This window comes from Megalops cyprinoides, chromosome 1 (assembly GCF_013368585.1).
Source record: "Megalops cyprinoides isolate fMegCyp1 chromosome 1, fMegCyp1.pri, whole genome shotgun sequence".
Classification (NCBI taxonomy): Eukaryota; Metazoa; Chordata; class Actinopteri; order Elopiformes; family Megalopidae; genus Megalops; species Megalops cyprinoides.
The window spans coordinates 39,896,848-39,912,779 of record NC_050583.1 but is presented as its reverse complement, the minus strand read 5'-3'; the positions used below and the strand labels follow the sequence as shown (position 1 = coordinate 39,912,779).

The following is a 15,932-nucleotide window of genomic DNA, read 5'->3' as shown; positions in this document are numbered from 1 at the left end:
GGGCACTCTTTGCTAAATGCCTGTTGCCTGATCTGTGTGGGAAAGCAATGTGGTTAGACTTTACCCTTTTTTTCCCCTCCACTGTCCCTGTCACAAATTGTGATGTCCCCTCCCAGAGTCATTCTGTCATATCCCTCAAAGAGTCCCACTGTGGGAAAGAAAGAAGGGAAGTAGTTTCATGCTGAAATTATATCTGACAACCGATTTTGTGCAGATGAGAGAAAAACAATTGTGCATCTCCTCAGTAAAAGCTTTCAGTTCATCATTCTGCCAAGTAATTATCCAACAGATTATGAGACTTCAGCTTAAATTTTACCTGAGTACTTCTCCTACCGACTTACTGGCCCCTTACTGACCTTGGCTATAATTGCGCAGATGCCAATTCAGATCTGTTTTTATTGGGAGGGGTACCCTGCAGAGCATGGTCATATTCAGGGTCATTGAAAGGTATTTTCATTATAATAAGGATCCTGATTACAGTGCTTTAAGTTGCATTTTTGGACCGGTTAAAATAAATATATTTGGCTTGTTTCATTCTAGTCACTTTTGTTTTCACACAAGTGTTTGAAGGCTGATAATCAATTTTCAAATTAACTGGCAACTGTCCAATGGGTGCTCATTTTCAGAGAAAAATTAAAATGCTCATGGATGGATTGTTAAAAAGTCATAATTTTAATGCTTTTATCCAGATGCAGACTAACTACTTACTGACTAATACATGAGCCTATGAAACAGTGCTTTTCCTACTTATAATGTAGCAGTCAGATCCTACTTGGTGCAAATCTGTTCAAACTGAAATTTCTGGCCATGGAAATTTCAGTCACTTTGACTGTAAAACTTGCTGCCAGGGCAAATTACTTTCTTAGTAATACTAAATCGAAAGGTTCTTGTCCTCATATTCAAATAAAATATAGCTGTAAAACTTGTGGGAGAAAAACAGCCAACGAAGTGAACTGGAATATTTTTATGAAATTAAGCAAATCCTAGGAGCACAAGGGAAAACCTTTAAACTAAAGAAAGTGCGAGTAGTGAATATAAATGTGTGCTAATTTCAATATGAATGAATTGATAGATGTATTTGATCAAACAGGGCTTGCGGTGTCTGTGCCTGGAAGCTTATCACAAATGTTATTCATTTGCAGCCCCCTCCCCAACAGTGTCTTCACGTGACTACCTATTAACGTTTGAAGAACGCTAGATCAATGGCTAAATTCTGTCAAAACTGAATTCTGTGTGATTTCCTGGATTCTCCTTTCAGTTTGACTGTGCACTGTGCATGGCAGGTTCCCCTATGTTGCTAAGTAGTAATGTGAAGCAGTGAGAGGATGGCACTTTTTAAATTAAATCTCCCTCATTTACATTCATGCTGATGAAGACACAGAGAAGATCTCCAAGCTGCTGTGTACAAATAAGGTCATGAAAAGGTATTCAAAAAAGTCAGTGATGTTTTTTTCCTGCAAGTACAAGATGACCTCTCTCCACTTAAACTCAATTGAAACCTCAGACTGTAACAAAATGGTACTGGAGACAACAGGGAGCAACTCAAATAATAATGAAATTTCAAGCACCAGTGGACATTGTTTCCTTTGGTTCTTTTCTGATTTGTGATGTCATCTGATTTGGAAGAAATCTTTTTTCTGTTTGCAGGTGGACTTGACTGCAACAAATCCCCACAGCATTTATTCTAAACCACATGCTGTTTTCAAGTTACTCCCTCAGCTTTGGAGCCCTGAGTGAGTGGGATAGCCATAATACAGTGCATTCAGACCCCTTCACTTTTCATGTTTTGTTATGTTGCAGCCTTATGCTAAAATTGTTTAAATTCATTTTCCCCCCTCATCAATCTACACTCAATACCCCATAATGACAAAGCAAAAACAGGATTTTAGAAGTTTTTGCAAATTTATTAAAAATAAAAAACTAAAATATCACATTGGCATAAGTATTCAGACCCTTAACTCAGTGCTTGGTTGAAGCACCTTTGGCAGTGATTACAGCCTCAGGTCTTCTTGAATATGATGCAACAAGCTTTACACACCTGGATTTGGGGATTTTCTGCCATTCTTCTCTGCAAATCCTCTCAAGCTCTGTCAAGTTGGATGGGAACCCTCGGTGGACAGCCATTTTCAGGTCTCTCCAGAGATGTTTAGTTAGGTTCAAGTCCGGGCTCTGGCTGGGCCACTCAAGGAAATTCAAGGAGTCCCTAAGCCACTCCTGCATTGTCTTAGCTGTGCGCTTAGGGTCATTGCTCTGTTGGAAGGTCCACCTTCAGCCCAGTCTGAGGTCCTGAGCGCTCTGGAGCAGGTTTTCATTAAGGATATCTACGTAATTTGCACCTTTCAGCTTTCCCTCAACCTTGACCAATTTCCCAGTCCCTGCTGCTGAAAAACACCCCCATAACAGGATGCTGCCACCACCATGGTTCACTGTTGGGATGGTATTGCGCAGGTGATGAGTGGTGCCTGGTTTCCTCCAGACATGACGCTTAGAATTGAGGCCAAGAGACCAGAGAATCTTGTTTCTCACAGTCTGAGAGTCCTTTGGGTGCTTTTTTGCAAACTCCAAGTGGGCTTTCATGTGCCTTTACTGAGCCTTTTAATAAATTTGCAAAAAATTCTAAAATCCTGTTTTCAGTTTGTCATTATGGGGTATTTGGTGTAGATTGATGAGGGGAAAAAAAGAATCTAAACGATTTTAGCATAAGGCTGCAACATAAAATGTGAAAAAGTGAAGGGGTCTGAACACTTCCTGAATGCACTGTTCGTACTCTGAGAAGCACTCACCGCTCGCACAACTCTTGGGGAACAGATTTGTGCCATGTCTAAGGGGCATCTGCATAGTAAGAGAACAACTGGCAACATCAACATCTGCTCAGCTGAAACCAATAAAAAAAGAATCATTTCTGAAATGCGCTGGCAAATTTAGTCCAAAATAATAATAAAAAAAAATGCATACCATTCCATTGATACACATTACGATTTGTCTAGGAAATCTTCCTGCTGCAACTAGTTTAACAAAAAATCTGTTGAACCAAACTAATCCCACCCCACTTTTTCACTGAAACGGCAAAATGAAACTTCATGCCTTTCTGTGTATGAGCACTGAAGTTTCATCGATTGCCAGTGGGGAAAATAACAGCAAATAAAGGTGTCAGTAACAACACAGTCACGTGTTCTCATAATACGATCCTACCTATTGCCACCTTTGATTCTCCAATCCACAGTGATGTATAAACTGAAGACGTGTTTTATTATATATACACTATATATACACTAAAGGAAGAAACGTTTTTTTTTCATGTGGAGAAACCGGGGACTGCAGATACAGGTGAAAACACTGATAAACATTCGTCGGTAAGTTGGACATATTAGCTGGAAATCGATATTAAAGAATTTTACAACCATATACTTCGCTTAAAGTAACGATTTGAATGTTGCGAGAAAAGCAGATATATTTGGCATTTTACCAGACCGTTCTTTAGGCTACTCATGTCATGCCCAGAAAGAACAGTGCCTGTGTGGGAAGTGATGCAAACGCTTCGGTCCTGTGAGCTTCATCAGCGCGCCGCCTCTTTTTGGTTATGAATGAAAAGTGATTTTGGCAAAAGGACACCATCATTTTTCTTGTGTTGGACTTATCTCATTTGAACTATCTTTGATACGCATTGGTCACGGGCCTGCGCTCCATTATAATGCCTTCTAGGCGTAGTGAATTTGTACTCTTTATCGAAAGAAGATACTTGCATAAGACCACGTGCAACACTATTGGCAATATTCGAATCGTTTATTTTTCCCCACTCAAAAATAATAACGAGTAACAACTCTGTGAAGTGTTTAGAAACCAAACGTTTTGTGGAGCAATTTATAAAAGCTAATCTCTCACGTGACTGTATTAATTGTAATTGCAGATGGTTGCCATTTCCTCTGGTCACTCCGTGACCGTGGAGGAATAGGTTCTTTTTAAATATGTTGTTACAGAGCACAAAATAAAACAGCAGACAATTGCTGGAAATTCTCTCAATAAATACCAAACAATTATCCTGTGGAAAATTCGTAAACGCTGTGCCGCATGTTGTTCGTGATGTAATATTAAAGTACAGTTGATTTAGTGTCATCTAGAGGTTGGTAAACGCCTTGTTTCATACCGAGTACAGCATTTTCATCACTTTGTGTCTTCGCAAATTTAACAGCCACCAGAGCGCGCAAATGGCAGTTGAGGTTTCTCTGTTGATTACTTTCTATTCATACTTCGCTGAGCTGAGGCCGACTTGAACATACACGCCTGGTCCGTGCTCAGAACACATTCTTGTTTCGTTGACGCGCCTTGAACATTTCTCCCTGGGTCAGTGTCCTGTGTAAGCATGTAAACGCAGTCTAAACAGAACAACAGCAAATAAATACGAGACCACGAAATACGATTACACAATATAGCACATACCAAAGCGGTTACAAATATCTATAAATCTGTTTTAACAGAAAAATGCCAAATTAACATGAATCATTCCTGACACATGCTCATACTTATTTTAAAGCTTTTTTTTAAAAAGGAAATTATGTAGCTACTTTGCCTAGCCTATATGCGCGACTCACGTTGACTGGGAGATGCTGGAGAAAACACGTATTAGTATGAAACGGTAAACCACCATTAAATTGACCTGACAGTAGGGAGCCAGTGTCAACAAACAGTCATGCAACACTCAGGCAGCTATTTTTTTATCTGATGTTTCTGATGTGATTTGGCAATCTGTGCTAAAACGCAATCATTTTGAACAAATCATCCTGAACTTCTGTTTATATCCAAATTTATTTGAGTGTGTGTGTGTGTGTGTGTGTGTGTGAGAGAGAGAGAGATAGAGAGAGAGAGAAACGCATTGTAAATAGCTCCATCCCGAGGAAGCACGTGTGTAAGCGAGGAAGTGCCTTCGCTTGTTTGACAAACTCAATGACAAACAAGCGTTAGAGCACAGGCGTACTGAGGGACACCGACAGCAACAACGTGTAGACTACTGCGTCTGAAACCCGTGAAGACCAGAAAGTACCAGGAACTGCTCAATTGTTTCTGTAAGCTCATCGTTAACGCTGCTGAGTCAGTGTCGATTCGCTTTTAAGATTAGCACGAACACTTAGTCACAGAAGATCACAAAGGGACACCATCTGCTCAATATCACGTTCAGAACCGGCAAGAGTTGAAGTGGGGCTGATTTTCCATTCTGCCCGTCTTGTGCGCTCGGACGAGACACACACTGTTACCGTCTCAATGTGGCTTTTGAGCACACCAGGGAATTGTTTTGATGCTTCATTGTTTTTCAACCAACTGAGGCAATTAAAATACCAGTAGAAACGAAAATTGTTGCAGCGACCTGCATGATGATTTGTGGTTTTTAGGTAGTGATGCTGGGATGATGGCGGAGGAGACACACACTACCGAAGCTGGGACGGGACCTTTGCTTAATTCTACGATTGTGGTACCGGTCGCGACAGAGGTAGTGGGGTTAAACAGCAATGATGCCTTGCTTACTCCGTCCAGCACTCGGGCATTTCTGGACGTTGCTGCAACTGCGGCGGCTGTCGGTGCCGCGCAGCCCGTTATGGGAGCCGAGGCTGTGTACACAAATGGAAGATACAAAGACCACGGGAGTCCCAGGGTTGGCAGCAGAAGCCGGGATAATTCAGCGGAGAGGAATCCGGGAAGCTTGGTCACACCTTGTGGTATCATGAAGGTTGGTTCATTTGACTTTATAAACCATTAGATTAAACGATTAAGGCGCTCAGAGATTGAACATCTGTCTAAACCCGTTTATACAGGAACGAACAACATTTGCATACACTCTGCCATACGGGTTTAAAACAACTTTATACAAAACATTTTGGAATAAAGGACATATAAAATATGCCGTTAATGGTCGCATCCTCAGCGTTCATACAATGGACTATCACAACGCATGAAGTGTAAATGGTCTGCCATCTTGGTCGCGTTATCAGTTAAATACTGTTAGTGTCACCCACAACAAAGTTGAGTCACGCATGTCTATTCACGAAGTTTTCCTCCTGTTTGATGTTATGTGTTGGTCTTGGAGAAATCCTGTGGAAACAAAACACGTTGAATGAGACGGGTGTAAGACGAATGCCCCTCTCGCCACTTATTTTGGAAAAATGAAGGATTTGTTTAGGAAAAACCAACTGTGTCTGAGACTAGGAGCAGTATTACGTCTGTCATCTACACCCTCTGACATTGACTGTACTATATATGAGACATCAAAAAGAGGTTAACTTGAAAAATATGATAATTTGAGTTATGGTGGTTCTCCAGCACATAACTTAGAACTATTTTGGAGAATACTTCCAATGTAGTTTTCAAACAATTAACGTTTATTTAACATTTGAGCCATCTGCCTATATGTTGTGCAGGTTGTGCCATGCGTTCACTATGGCATCTTTTTAAAGACATTAATTTGCATTGCTTCTCTTACTTAGGTGCAGTTTCATTGTGACTTCAAACATGTGCAGTATGCATCTGAGTGGAGCCATTTATGAATTTGACTGTCAAACTGAAAGAGAGACACCAGATAAGCAGTGACACGGTTGTCACATCTTGTGACAGATCTTATATTTGTTTTGCGATGCAAGTATTTAAAGTATTTTTTAATGCTGTATGTATGTAAATGCTATTACCTACCTCAAATACATTGAATTTGTTTAAAACTAGGTGACGTGCAGGCTTGGTGAAGGCTATCTTGCAAACATTGGCATATGGCATATGGCAGTGCATATGGCAGTGATTTGAGGATGGCACCAGTGTAAGGTCCAGAAAAAGCTGAGTTTTCCCTCCTGTTACTGAGAAATGAGTAGGCTGCATTGGACATGTATAATGGTTAGAAGCACCTAACTGTATTTGACATGTATGACATGTACTATTGTAGCAATGCAGTTGTGGCTAATTCTTACATTGTTTATCACAAATATAAAATTGGAGTAGCCTTTAGATTACATGAGCACATTGAACCAGTGTACAGTGCAGACTGAATTGATTGTATTTGCAGTTTGATTACAGTGGTGTTGGGCAAGATACGTGATTTCAAATGCACTAACTTTTGCTCTGTAGATTTGTTCCTTGCAATACAGTTCTGACCAGTATTATGGATTACAGTCCATGTGTATTATGACATATAAATTTGTGTAACCCAGTACAAGACCCGGTGTTTAGGAAGTACTAGCTCAGAGGGTCCTCCATGAGGGAATCCTGTGGCCATTTAATACCAGTTATATTTTAGCTTCTTAGACCTTTGCTAAGGTATGCATCTCCCTTTTTCAGTAATATTGCTAATGTGAGTCTATGACAGTAGTGCCAAAGTCAACATATTGAAGGTTGTATGTTCAGGGGTGTGTGTGGAGGGGATTTTCACTGACTCCTATGCCCAAATTCAATGTAACCCCACTGCAATTAATCCTTTTGTAGCAACTCCTTAACTTATAATGTTGTGCAAGTGACAGAAAAGTGAAGTGAAGTAAAACTTGCTTAAATACATTATTCAAAGTAAAACACAAAACTGTTTTGTGTTTACAATGATTTGGGGGCCTTGTTTCTGCTTGTGATCGAGAAGGTGAAAAAAGCAATTCCAGCTTTACTTTAGACACTTTCCAACACATGGCCAGTTAAATACCATCTGAATGAACATGTTAAGTGCATACTGAATGTGAGTAAATGGAATCCAAAATGCACTTCTGAAAAGACAGAATATTTAAACACGTACAATCATTTCCAGCCATCTTTATTTTACCAATGGCTAGAACGCATACTTTGTAATGAAAATGTTCATGTGGTCCAGGTGTCAAGTTTTCCTGTTGATTGACTGCAACAAAAGCAAGCATGTGGTTTTTCACAGCTGAGCACTGTGTGCTCTCCCTAGGTGTCAAACTGTGTGGCTGCACTCATTGGTAGACTACATATATATTAGGTTATGGCAGCTGTGGTTGAAGAGACAATGTGCTAGGAGTGTACTGTGGTGAGAGATTAATCAGAGATGGCTATTCCCCATACATTTTATCAACATAGTTCACAAAAGGAGGGATGAAAACAACTGTCAGTGGTGATCTAGCATTTTTGGTGTTAAAGGGAGACAAGTCATTTCAGTCAAATCTTAACCTCTGCAAGTGCATCTTTAGGTGGCAAAATTTCCACACTACGTTTCAGTGTCATTGATATTGCAGGACTATCTGATCACTGTCCAGAGATCAGTGCAGTAGGCTTGGGGAGACATAAGATTTTTTGTTTCCATGGGTGTGGAACATGAATACATGAAAATGAAGAAGAGGCAGTGCTGGCAGCTGTGACGGCTCTTTTAAACGATCATCACTGCTTTTGAACATGTGCTTTGGTGTGATAACCTTGTATGGTTTTCGCTTGTGCCTCATTGTTCAGTGTATCTCATTGTTAACCGTGGGTCTCAGACCTCTTCTGTGATTTGTACGTCTTACACCCTACCAAGCATTAACTTTGGTGTCCTGTGGTAAACTTTCAAAAAGAATGGCAGCTGTTTATCCCGACAGATCTCTAACAGTCTGTTGGGTGATACTTTGAAATATGGATTTCATGGGTTTCAGCAATGGTATGCCTGCAGCATATGTGTGTGTGTAGGGGGGCAGGGAGTGTGTGTGTGTGTGTGTGGAAGAGGGGGGTGTTGTAGAGGGAAGAAACAGCCGCACCATTTTCCCAGTGTAAAAAAGTGCTGGATATCTGGGTCAATCATCTTCAGTTTCATCTCCAGCCCCAGCACTGTGCTCTAGCCGTAACAAAGGCTTTTGAGGGCTTGTGGTTTGGCAATTAAGTGCGATTAAAGCAATCTGTGCCCATTAGTGTAGCTTGTTAGTTGCAGACACTGAAAACTCTTGGGTTGCAGAGCGTCTGTGATTTTCTTGCAACAAGTTCCCACTGCCAGTTGCCAGCTAGGCTGTATGCGTCCTTCTCCAAAAGCAGCCTGCTGTGTTTTCATTCCTGCACGCTTATGTAATATGGCTTCAAGGCAGTCGGAGCCCCCTATGTTCCTGTTGGTGAGATGTTGCACACCGCTAGTCAGAAGAAGTGACAGGCCTTTCCCCGTTATGCAATGGTCTGATGAGAGCGAGAGAGAGAATCATCGCGCTTAAACCTATTCTGTGTTCAGTTTTCCAGTTGCCTTCTCTGGGATTTCTGCAAACTCAGGGGAAATTGTTTTGGCTTGTTTTTCTTTTCTTACTTTAAGCTGTAGCCATGAAGATTAATGAGCCTAAGTACAGTTCAAGTCTGTGCCTCAATGCCAAAGGATCAATGGCAAGTCTGACCATGCGATGTCCATCCCACACATTATCATTCTCCAGCAGCCTTGTACTTTATTTAGACATCAGGGATATAGTTCTGACCTACGAACATTCATCAGGTATTTACATGCATGAAACATGTATTTCTACTGTACTGTATGCTCTCTGTTCCGTCGCAGTAACTCAAAAGCACATGGTGGTTATCTAAGCTCCTCTTCAGATCCCTTTGACTCATGAGATCTGGTGTCACTTACAAAAACTCCCTTGAGCAGTGTTCTTAAACAGCAATATAGTGTTTCATTTTCAAACAGACCAACACACCACCATATTTATATATATATATATATATATATATATATATATATATATATATATATATATATATATATATATATATATATATATATATACACACACATATATATTTCACAATATTTGAAAGTACAGAAGATCGTATTGCATTAATCATGGGTGCTCCTGTGCACACATTCATTTTAAAAGAAGGCCAACCACAAACCCACCAACTCCATCTTTGTGACATCTCCAAGCCGATGCCACACATAAAAAGCCACTGCACACAAAAGATGCAACACACATATAGGTTTGTTACAGTTTATGCATTGATACAATTCCATCTGATCAGTCTAAGGCTCGTCACCTTTCTCTCATACCAAAGGATTTTTAAACCAAAGAGCTATATATGTACAGTGAATACACCATAATGTCAAACGTGTAGATTTTATCTTAAAAGTATTAAGTGAAAAAAAAAAAATCAAGAACTGGTATTTTCACACCGTTAAGTAGGGGTGAAATGGTAAACTGGTTGGGCGTAGGATCTAGTTTAAAAACCTAGGCTATATAGTAACAATGTGTGACTTAAACATAGCGACAACAATGAACTTTTAAAAACCGATGCAAATGTAGCAACTGCACAGTGTGTACTGTAAAACTTAAGGCCAGCTGATGCTACTGTGTCAGTTTTCAAGTCTCAAAAAGCAAAAAGCCAAGTGTGGATGTCTGCTTGGCTAAATGCTCAAGTGGAGGAAAGAGCTCAATGTAATTTAATATACCAAATCTGATTAACCATTTGAAGGTACATCAACCCTGCTGAGTGTCTTGTATTCTTAAAGAGAAGACAGAAGAAAACGCTGTAGAAAACACTTTACTCAAAAAAATGTAGCTGTTTGTGCAGCAACTGTGTTTACAGAAGGAGAAAATGCGAATGTCGTGGTACTTTTTTCACTGTTTTGGGTTCCTCCTGCCATATTGAACACATTGAAGCTGTCTATACTATACAGCAGGCATTTTCCCTTAAAGTGTGCTGCTCAAACAGTAGCTACATTATTCAGCTAGAATAATAATAATAAAGCATTATTCCCTTGAATAGCATTTTAGCAGCATAAGCTTTACAAATATACACTTGGAGCGAAATATGTCCCTGACGTCCATGTTGAATTGAGCTGCACAGCTGATTGGCGTGTATTTCAAATTGTAAAAGATAGGTTTGTTTGCCCTGGACTTGCTGCCAAGGCTATTTCAAATGTTTGAAACATGGAACCATCAGGGGAAGGCTTTTCTGGCTTTTACCAATAAATGAAATGTACTCAAGTGTAAATTTGGTCATCATTATTCTTTTATGTTATCTTTGTTGAGTGTAATTTTGCATATGCTTAAAATCTGCTAGCTTTTGACCTACTCTGCGAGTGGATCCACTTTAATGAATTTAATGAATTCATAAAGTTCATAAAGTTGAGACATGGAATTGTATTATAGAATGTTTTTCTATTTAAATCTTATTTAAATCTTATTTAAAGATATTATACTCCAAATGTCATTCTTGCATTTGGTTTAGTACCGTTGAGGTGACTGTTGCCAGGAAGAACATGAGACACACTTTTCAGGAAATATAAATTTGGCCACTAATAAGCTTCCTGAAGTATCTGTTTCACATTGGAATTAGCAGATATGGTTCTGCAGATATTAGATATCACTATCAGCCTAGAATATCTCTATGGGTTTACCCCTACTATTAAGCATCAAAAAACCCTATTGTTCAGAGTGTTGGCATAGCAGTTGGGGGGATGGGTTCCGGCGGGCCAGCTGCTCTCTCTGATTCTGGACTGAGATTCTGTTCTGGGAGCAGGATTAGCTTATCAGCCAGTGTGGTGTCACAGAGTCAGCTCTCAGTAGTGAATCCCAACCACCCTCCACCAGCACTAGCTGTCTCCATATTGTAATGAGAGCAGTCGTCCAGCAGCCTACTTAAGTGACATCATGTCAGATCTTAATTAGGTGTTCACGATTAGCTATTCAGGGACTGAACCTGTAGTTTATACATGGTTCTCTGTAGTTGAGGCTGTAGTGAAACTGTATTCTCTCTGCAGGTGACATATCTGTGTTGTAAGGATTGTTTTGAGTGTAAACAGCCCATGCAGCCTTGCTGCACTCAGATTCGCTGTTGCGTTTTTTTTTGGTCATCTAAATTAGGAGAGTGGGCAGGGAGAAGCAGTTGATATAGACTGACGTAGATAACGACAGATGTTTGTGGCAAACGTCCCATGGGACTCTCTTGATGTTGCCCTGAGTAGCCATCTGTGAAATGCAAACCATGTACATGGGATGGAGGCATCTCTGAAACCCCCTGTGTCTATGAAAGCAAACAGCAGCCTTGAGAAAGGCAAGCACCCTGCTCTCTATTCAGCCTGGGGTCACTGTGGTAGTGAGGGTTTTCTTTCAACACTCACCCTGCCTATTACAAGACGTGAGGTGCTGAACTAGCCTCCTAACTCAGATGAAACAGTATCTTAAAACACCTGTTTCTCTTTGGATCATAGTGTCACAGAGTATCTGTAGTCATCGTCACGTCATGCTCTGTGGCTCATGTATTCTCAGTACCTAAAATGTAATTATCTGGTCATGCATTTGTTGCCATTGAAAGCTATGAAATTGTCTCCTTTCAGTTTGGCCTCTGGCTGGGAGGTTTTTTGTCAGTGAAAGCAAGCTGTTATCTGTCATTGCGTGAACTCAAGAAAGTTTTTAACCATATAAAGAGCTTGTCAATTGGGAAGCTTAATCAATGATTCAACTGAATGTCTTTATGAGGGTCAGCCCCTAGTTGTACCACCTTTTTAATAACAATGATGTTGATACAAGGGTGATGCCTAATAAACACAATCAACTGATGTGGGGGAGCAGTCAGCTTGCTCTGTATATATGCCACCTGTTATTAGTTACCGTGCTGTCATTAGGAGTGGTGCTTTTTGAATGAATACATCCGAATTGCCACAAGCTATTATTCATGAGTTATTGAGGTGGCAATCTACCAAGAGATCATTTGCACATTTTGATAAATCACGGACCCTCTGTTCAAATGCATATCCTTCCATTTGCACTTGTGTCTTTAAATGGCTTTCACACACTAATCACTGCAGGAAAGTCACTTTGGAATTGTAATTATGATTTTGCAACTAGACACAGCACAAGGCTGCCTGCCTTTACGTCTTATTTTTATTTAAAAGTGAACACCAGAAAAAAAAAAACAACATTTCACACCCACCCAGATGTGAGGGAATGGATAAATGTACTGGAATGGTGGTTGTAGCGGCATCATTTAGAGGATTGAAGAAGATGAAAGGAAGATCTATCTTTTGACACCCTTTCTACGTAGGGCCATGTGTCCAACTGTCCAGCAGACGTGTCATCATCCACCATTCCATCTTTTAACCCCAAATGTTTCATCGAGGCTGGACCTGTTAATTGACAGTATTTGGAGTTTAAATGCATAAGGTAACATTCTAATCATACGATTCATATTGCTGTTAAAGTACCAGTTTAATTTGAGGACTGTAGCACATGACGCATGTTAAAATGTGGTCAGTTGTGTACTGTATGTATTGTATCATCTTTTCATGTTACTTTCTTAGATGAATTTTTACTTTGCCAGTTGCTGGATAAGCTGCATTAACTGCAAAATGAAAAAAAGTAAATTGGTCTATTTTAAATGCACATTCTTCTGTATGAATGCTAAAAGAACCATCTGAGACTGAAGGATGATATGGTGCCCAATCTGCCCATTGACAAAAGCTTCCTGTGTTCTTGTGTCTGGTATTTTGACTGAATTACAATTTTCACCATATCTTTAAGTACAGCCTCTGGTGATGTACTTTGTGTATTTTTTGTGTGTTTCTTTTGTTTCTTTTGTTGTTGTTTTGCTGTTGTTTTACTCTACGGTCGTAGATGCGAGCGCACTTCTGTACTTCCTCAGATAATTTATTGATATCCATGGTACCGGCTCTGTTGACTGATATAAGTTGTGTTGTCACAGAGGGAGACTTAGAGAAAGGAAAGCAATGTGATAAAGAGAATTAATGGAGGATTGGGGGTGTAACTAAGATAGTTTGTAGCATCACGGCCATCAAAAAAGGACCATTTTGTTAGAGCAAGGTGAATTTTTTCATGGTTCAATTTTTTCTGTCTATCATTTTGGTGTAGTTGGTCCCTGGAAGTGCTTCCTGTGTGGCCTCCAATTTAAACCATGAGTGGCTTTGGAAGTGAGCAGCAAGAAGTGTTGACTTTAGGCTTGAAGTCATACAGATTAGCAAAATCAGATGCAAATGACATCTGTCTTATTTTCATTGTCTTTTGCATTGTAAGCAACTTGCAAAAGATTGAAGCTAGGTCATTGGAAGTCCCCTGTAGACAGCTAAGCTGCTTTTAATTAGAAACCTCTTGCTGGCTATCCTTGTTAGAGATGAATTCAGTGACTGTACAAGCTGTATGCCTAAATAGGGCCTCCTGACCATTTGGCTGGATGAGGTTCAAAGTTTCTATTAACCATATACGTTCTAGTATTTACGTGTTTCCACAAGTCTTGTGATGGTATCCTGTGGCTGGGCACAAGAGAATCTCAACAGCACAACACTCTTAAAGCGAAACCTCCCAAACAGGATATGAAAGTAGCTTGTGCTTCATGTTTCTTACATCAAAACAGCAATAAGAAGAACTGTTGTGGAGTTGCTGTCATGTCTTCCATGAAGAAATGATAGTTAACCACATTATTAACTGAATGCAATACTAAGCAGCTTGTAATAAATGCAGTACTTTTGCTGCTGACTTATCTTGGAAATCTAAGAATAAATTGTTTCTCGGAAACGGCAGAAATCAGGCTTTAATGGTGATGTAGCGATGCATGGAAGGTACTAGCCCTAGAAGAGGAAAGAGTATTGTGTCGGCTGAGTTTACACTTTTGATCCGGTGTTATCTGAGCTCATTGCAGGGCCAGTCAGTTAACTGTACGTGTCGTTGTGTCACCTCAGGTCAGGGAATCCATCCTCAAGGAGGACTTAAGCTGGAGTATCTTTGCTTGAGGTTGGCAGGCAGGGGGGGCACATAAGCCTATTAGTATCAGCAGGAATCATGTGGGCCACCTGCCTCATACTGTACTTGACCTTACGAGGACCGCACCTGTGCAGATCTGTCTCTCAGCCCCTTGTTTAATGCAGCGGGCCTGCAGCTGTGGTCTGCAAGGGGAGAGGAATGTAAACACTGAGTGTTCTGCCCTCCCCGGTGTGGTGCCAGTGCTGTTGCTGCCGTCAGTCATCCTCATTCTCCCTTGAACCCTTCTCCCTTCTCACATCCACAGAGCAGTGCTCTGGGTGCTTACATGCTTTGGGCTTCGTTAGAGAGGATCCCCTTCCTCCCTCTCTCCTCTCACCTCTCCCTCCTCTCTGATGACTTATTCTTTTAGTACCTGAACTAATAATTACCGTGCAATTTTGCAACCCCAAGCACTGAATGTGATTTGACGTTGATGCAGCATATGTGATATAGCAAGATTTTTCATCCTGAAATGAAAACAGGAGAAATGTAAGAAAAGTGGATATTCAACAAAATTGTGTCAACACGTGTGGACTCTTTTCTGACACCACTTGCACAATATAACATTATTATTATTACCTTGTGGATGTGCTTTCATCCACACCCTGTCGAGTTGCTACAAAGATACAGAGTTGGGGAGGAGCCATTACGGTATCCCAGAAAGCTGTTCTGCTGAGGTTGGGATTGGGTTCATGAGGATGTTATCAGCAACAATGGAAGGGCCCCTGAGGCCTGAATGGATATTTTTGAGGACAGGTTGTGAGTTAGGACTCTGTCCAGGCTCCTTGGCATTTACTATGCAGAGCCTGTGGGGGAGAAGTATTCTGTGTTTTTGGCAAAAGCAGTCAGACATGAGCACTGGCAGTGCTCACAGGTTTAGAGAGCAGGTTTAGAGCTCCATGGCTCACCTTGAGAGGCCTGGCTTGGCACCAGTGGTGGGATTTGCTGTGGACATGCCTGTGAAGGAGGCAGGAAGTGGATTTCTGGGAGACACTTTGATGTAGATGACACACCCTCTAGTGGTTCAGTCCATTCCAGGACTTAATGCTCAGCCTCTGATAATATGCTTCAACAAAGCTCCATCCAATCGGACAGATTTGTTACATGTCTGGGTGCATAGAGTGCTGGCAGACCAAACATTCTGGGGCTGGCCACCTCTTTTCTTCATTGAAGAGGATCCTTTAATTTATGTAGGCTTTTTCCGAGTGTTAAAGTGTTTCGTCTAACAAAAAGAGTCAGGCAACGGATCCATAATTCACCACT

The 15,932-nt window shown here is 40.7% G+C and overlaps 1 protein-coding gene across 1 annotated transcript in view; it reads left to right on the top strand.

Annotated features, from left to right (window-relative positions):
• Positions 1 to 4,911: 4,911 nt before the first annotated feature.
• The window catches only part of si:ch211-210g13.5 (inactive phospholipase C-like protein 2), a 68,031-nt gene continuing 57,010 nt past the window's right edge, over positions 4,912 to 15,932 (top strand). Inside the window, exon 1 of the mRNA XM_036541399.1 lies at positions 4,912 to 5,719. Coding sequence (XP_036397292.1) covers positions 5,399 to 5,719 — 321 coding nt within the window. The 5' untranslated portion in view covers positions 4,912 to 5,398. The remainder of the gene's footprint in view (positions 5,720 to 15,932) is intronic.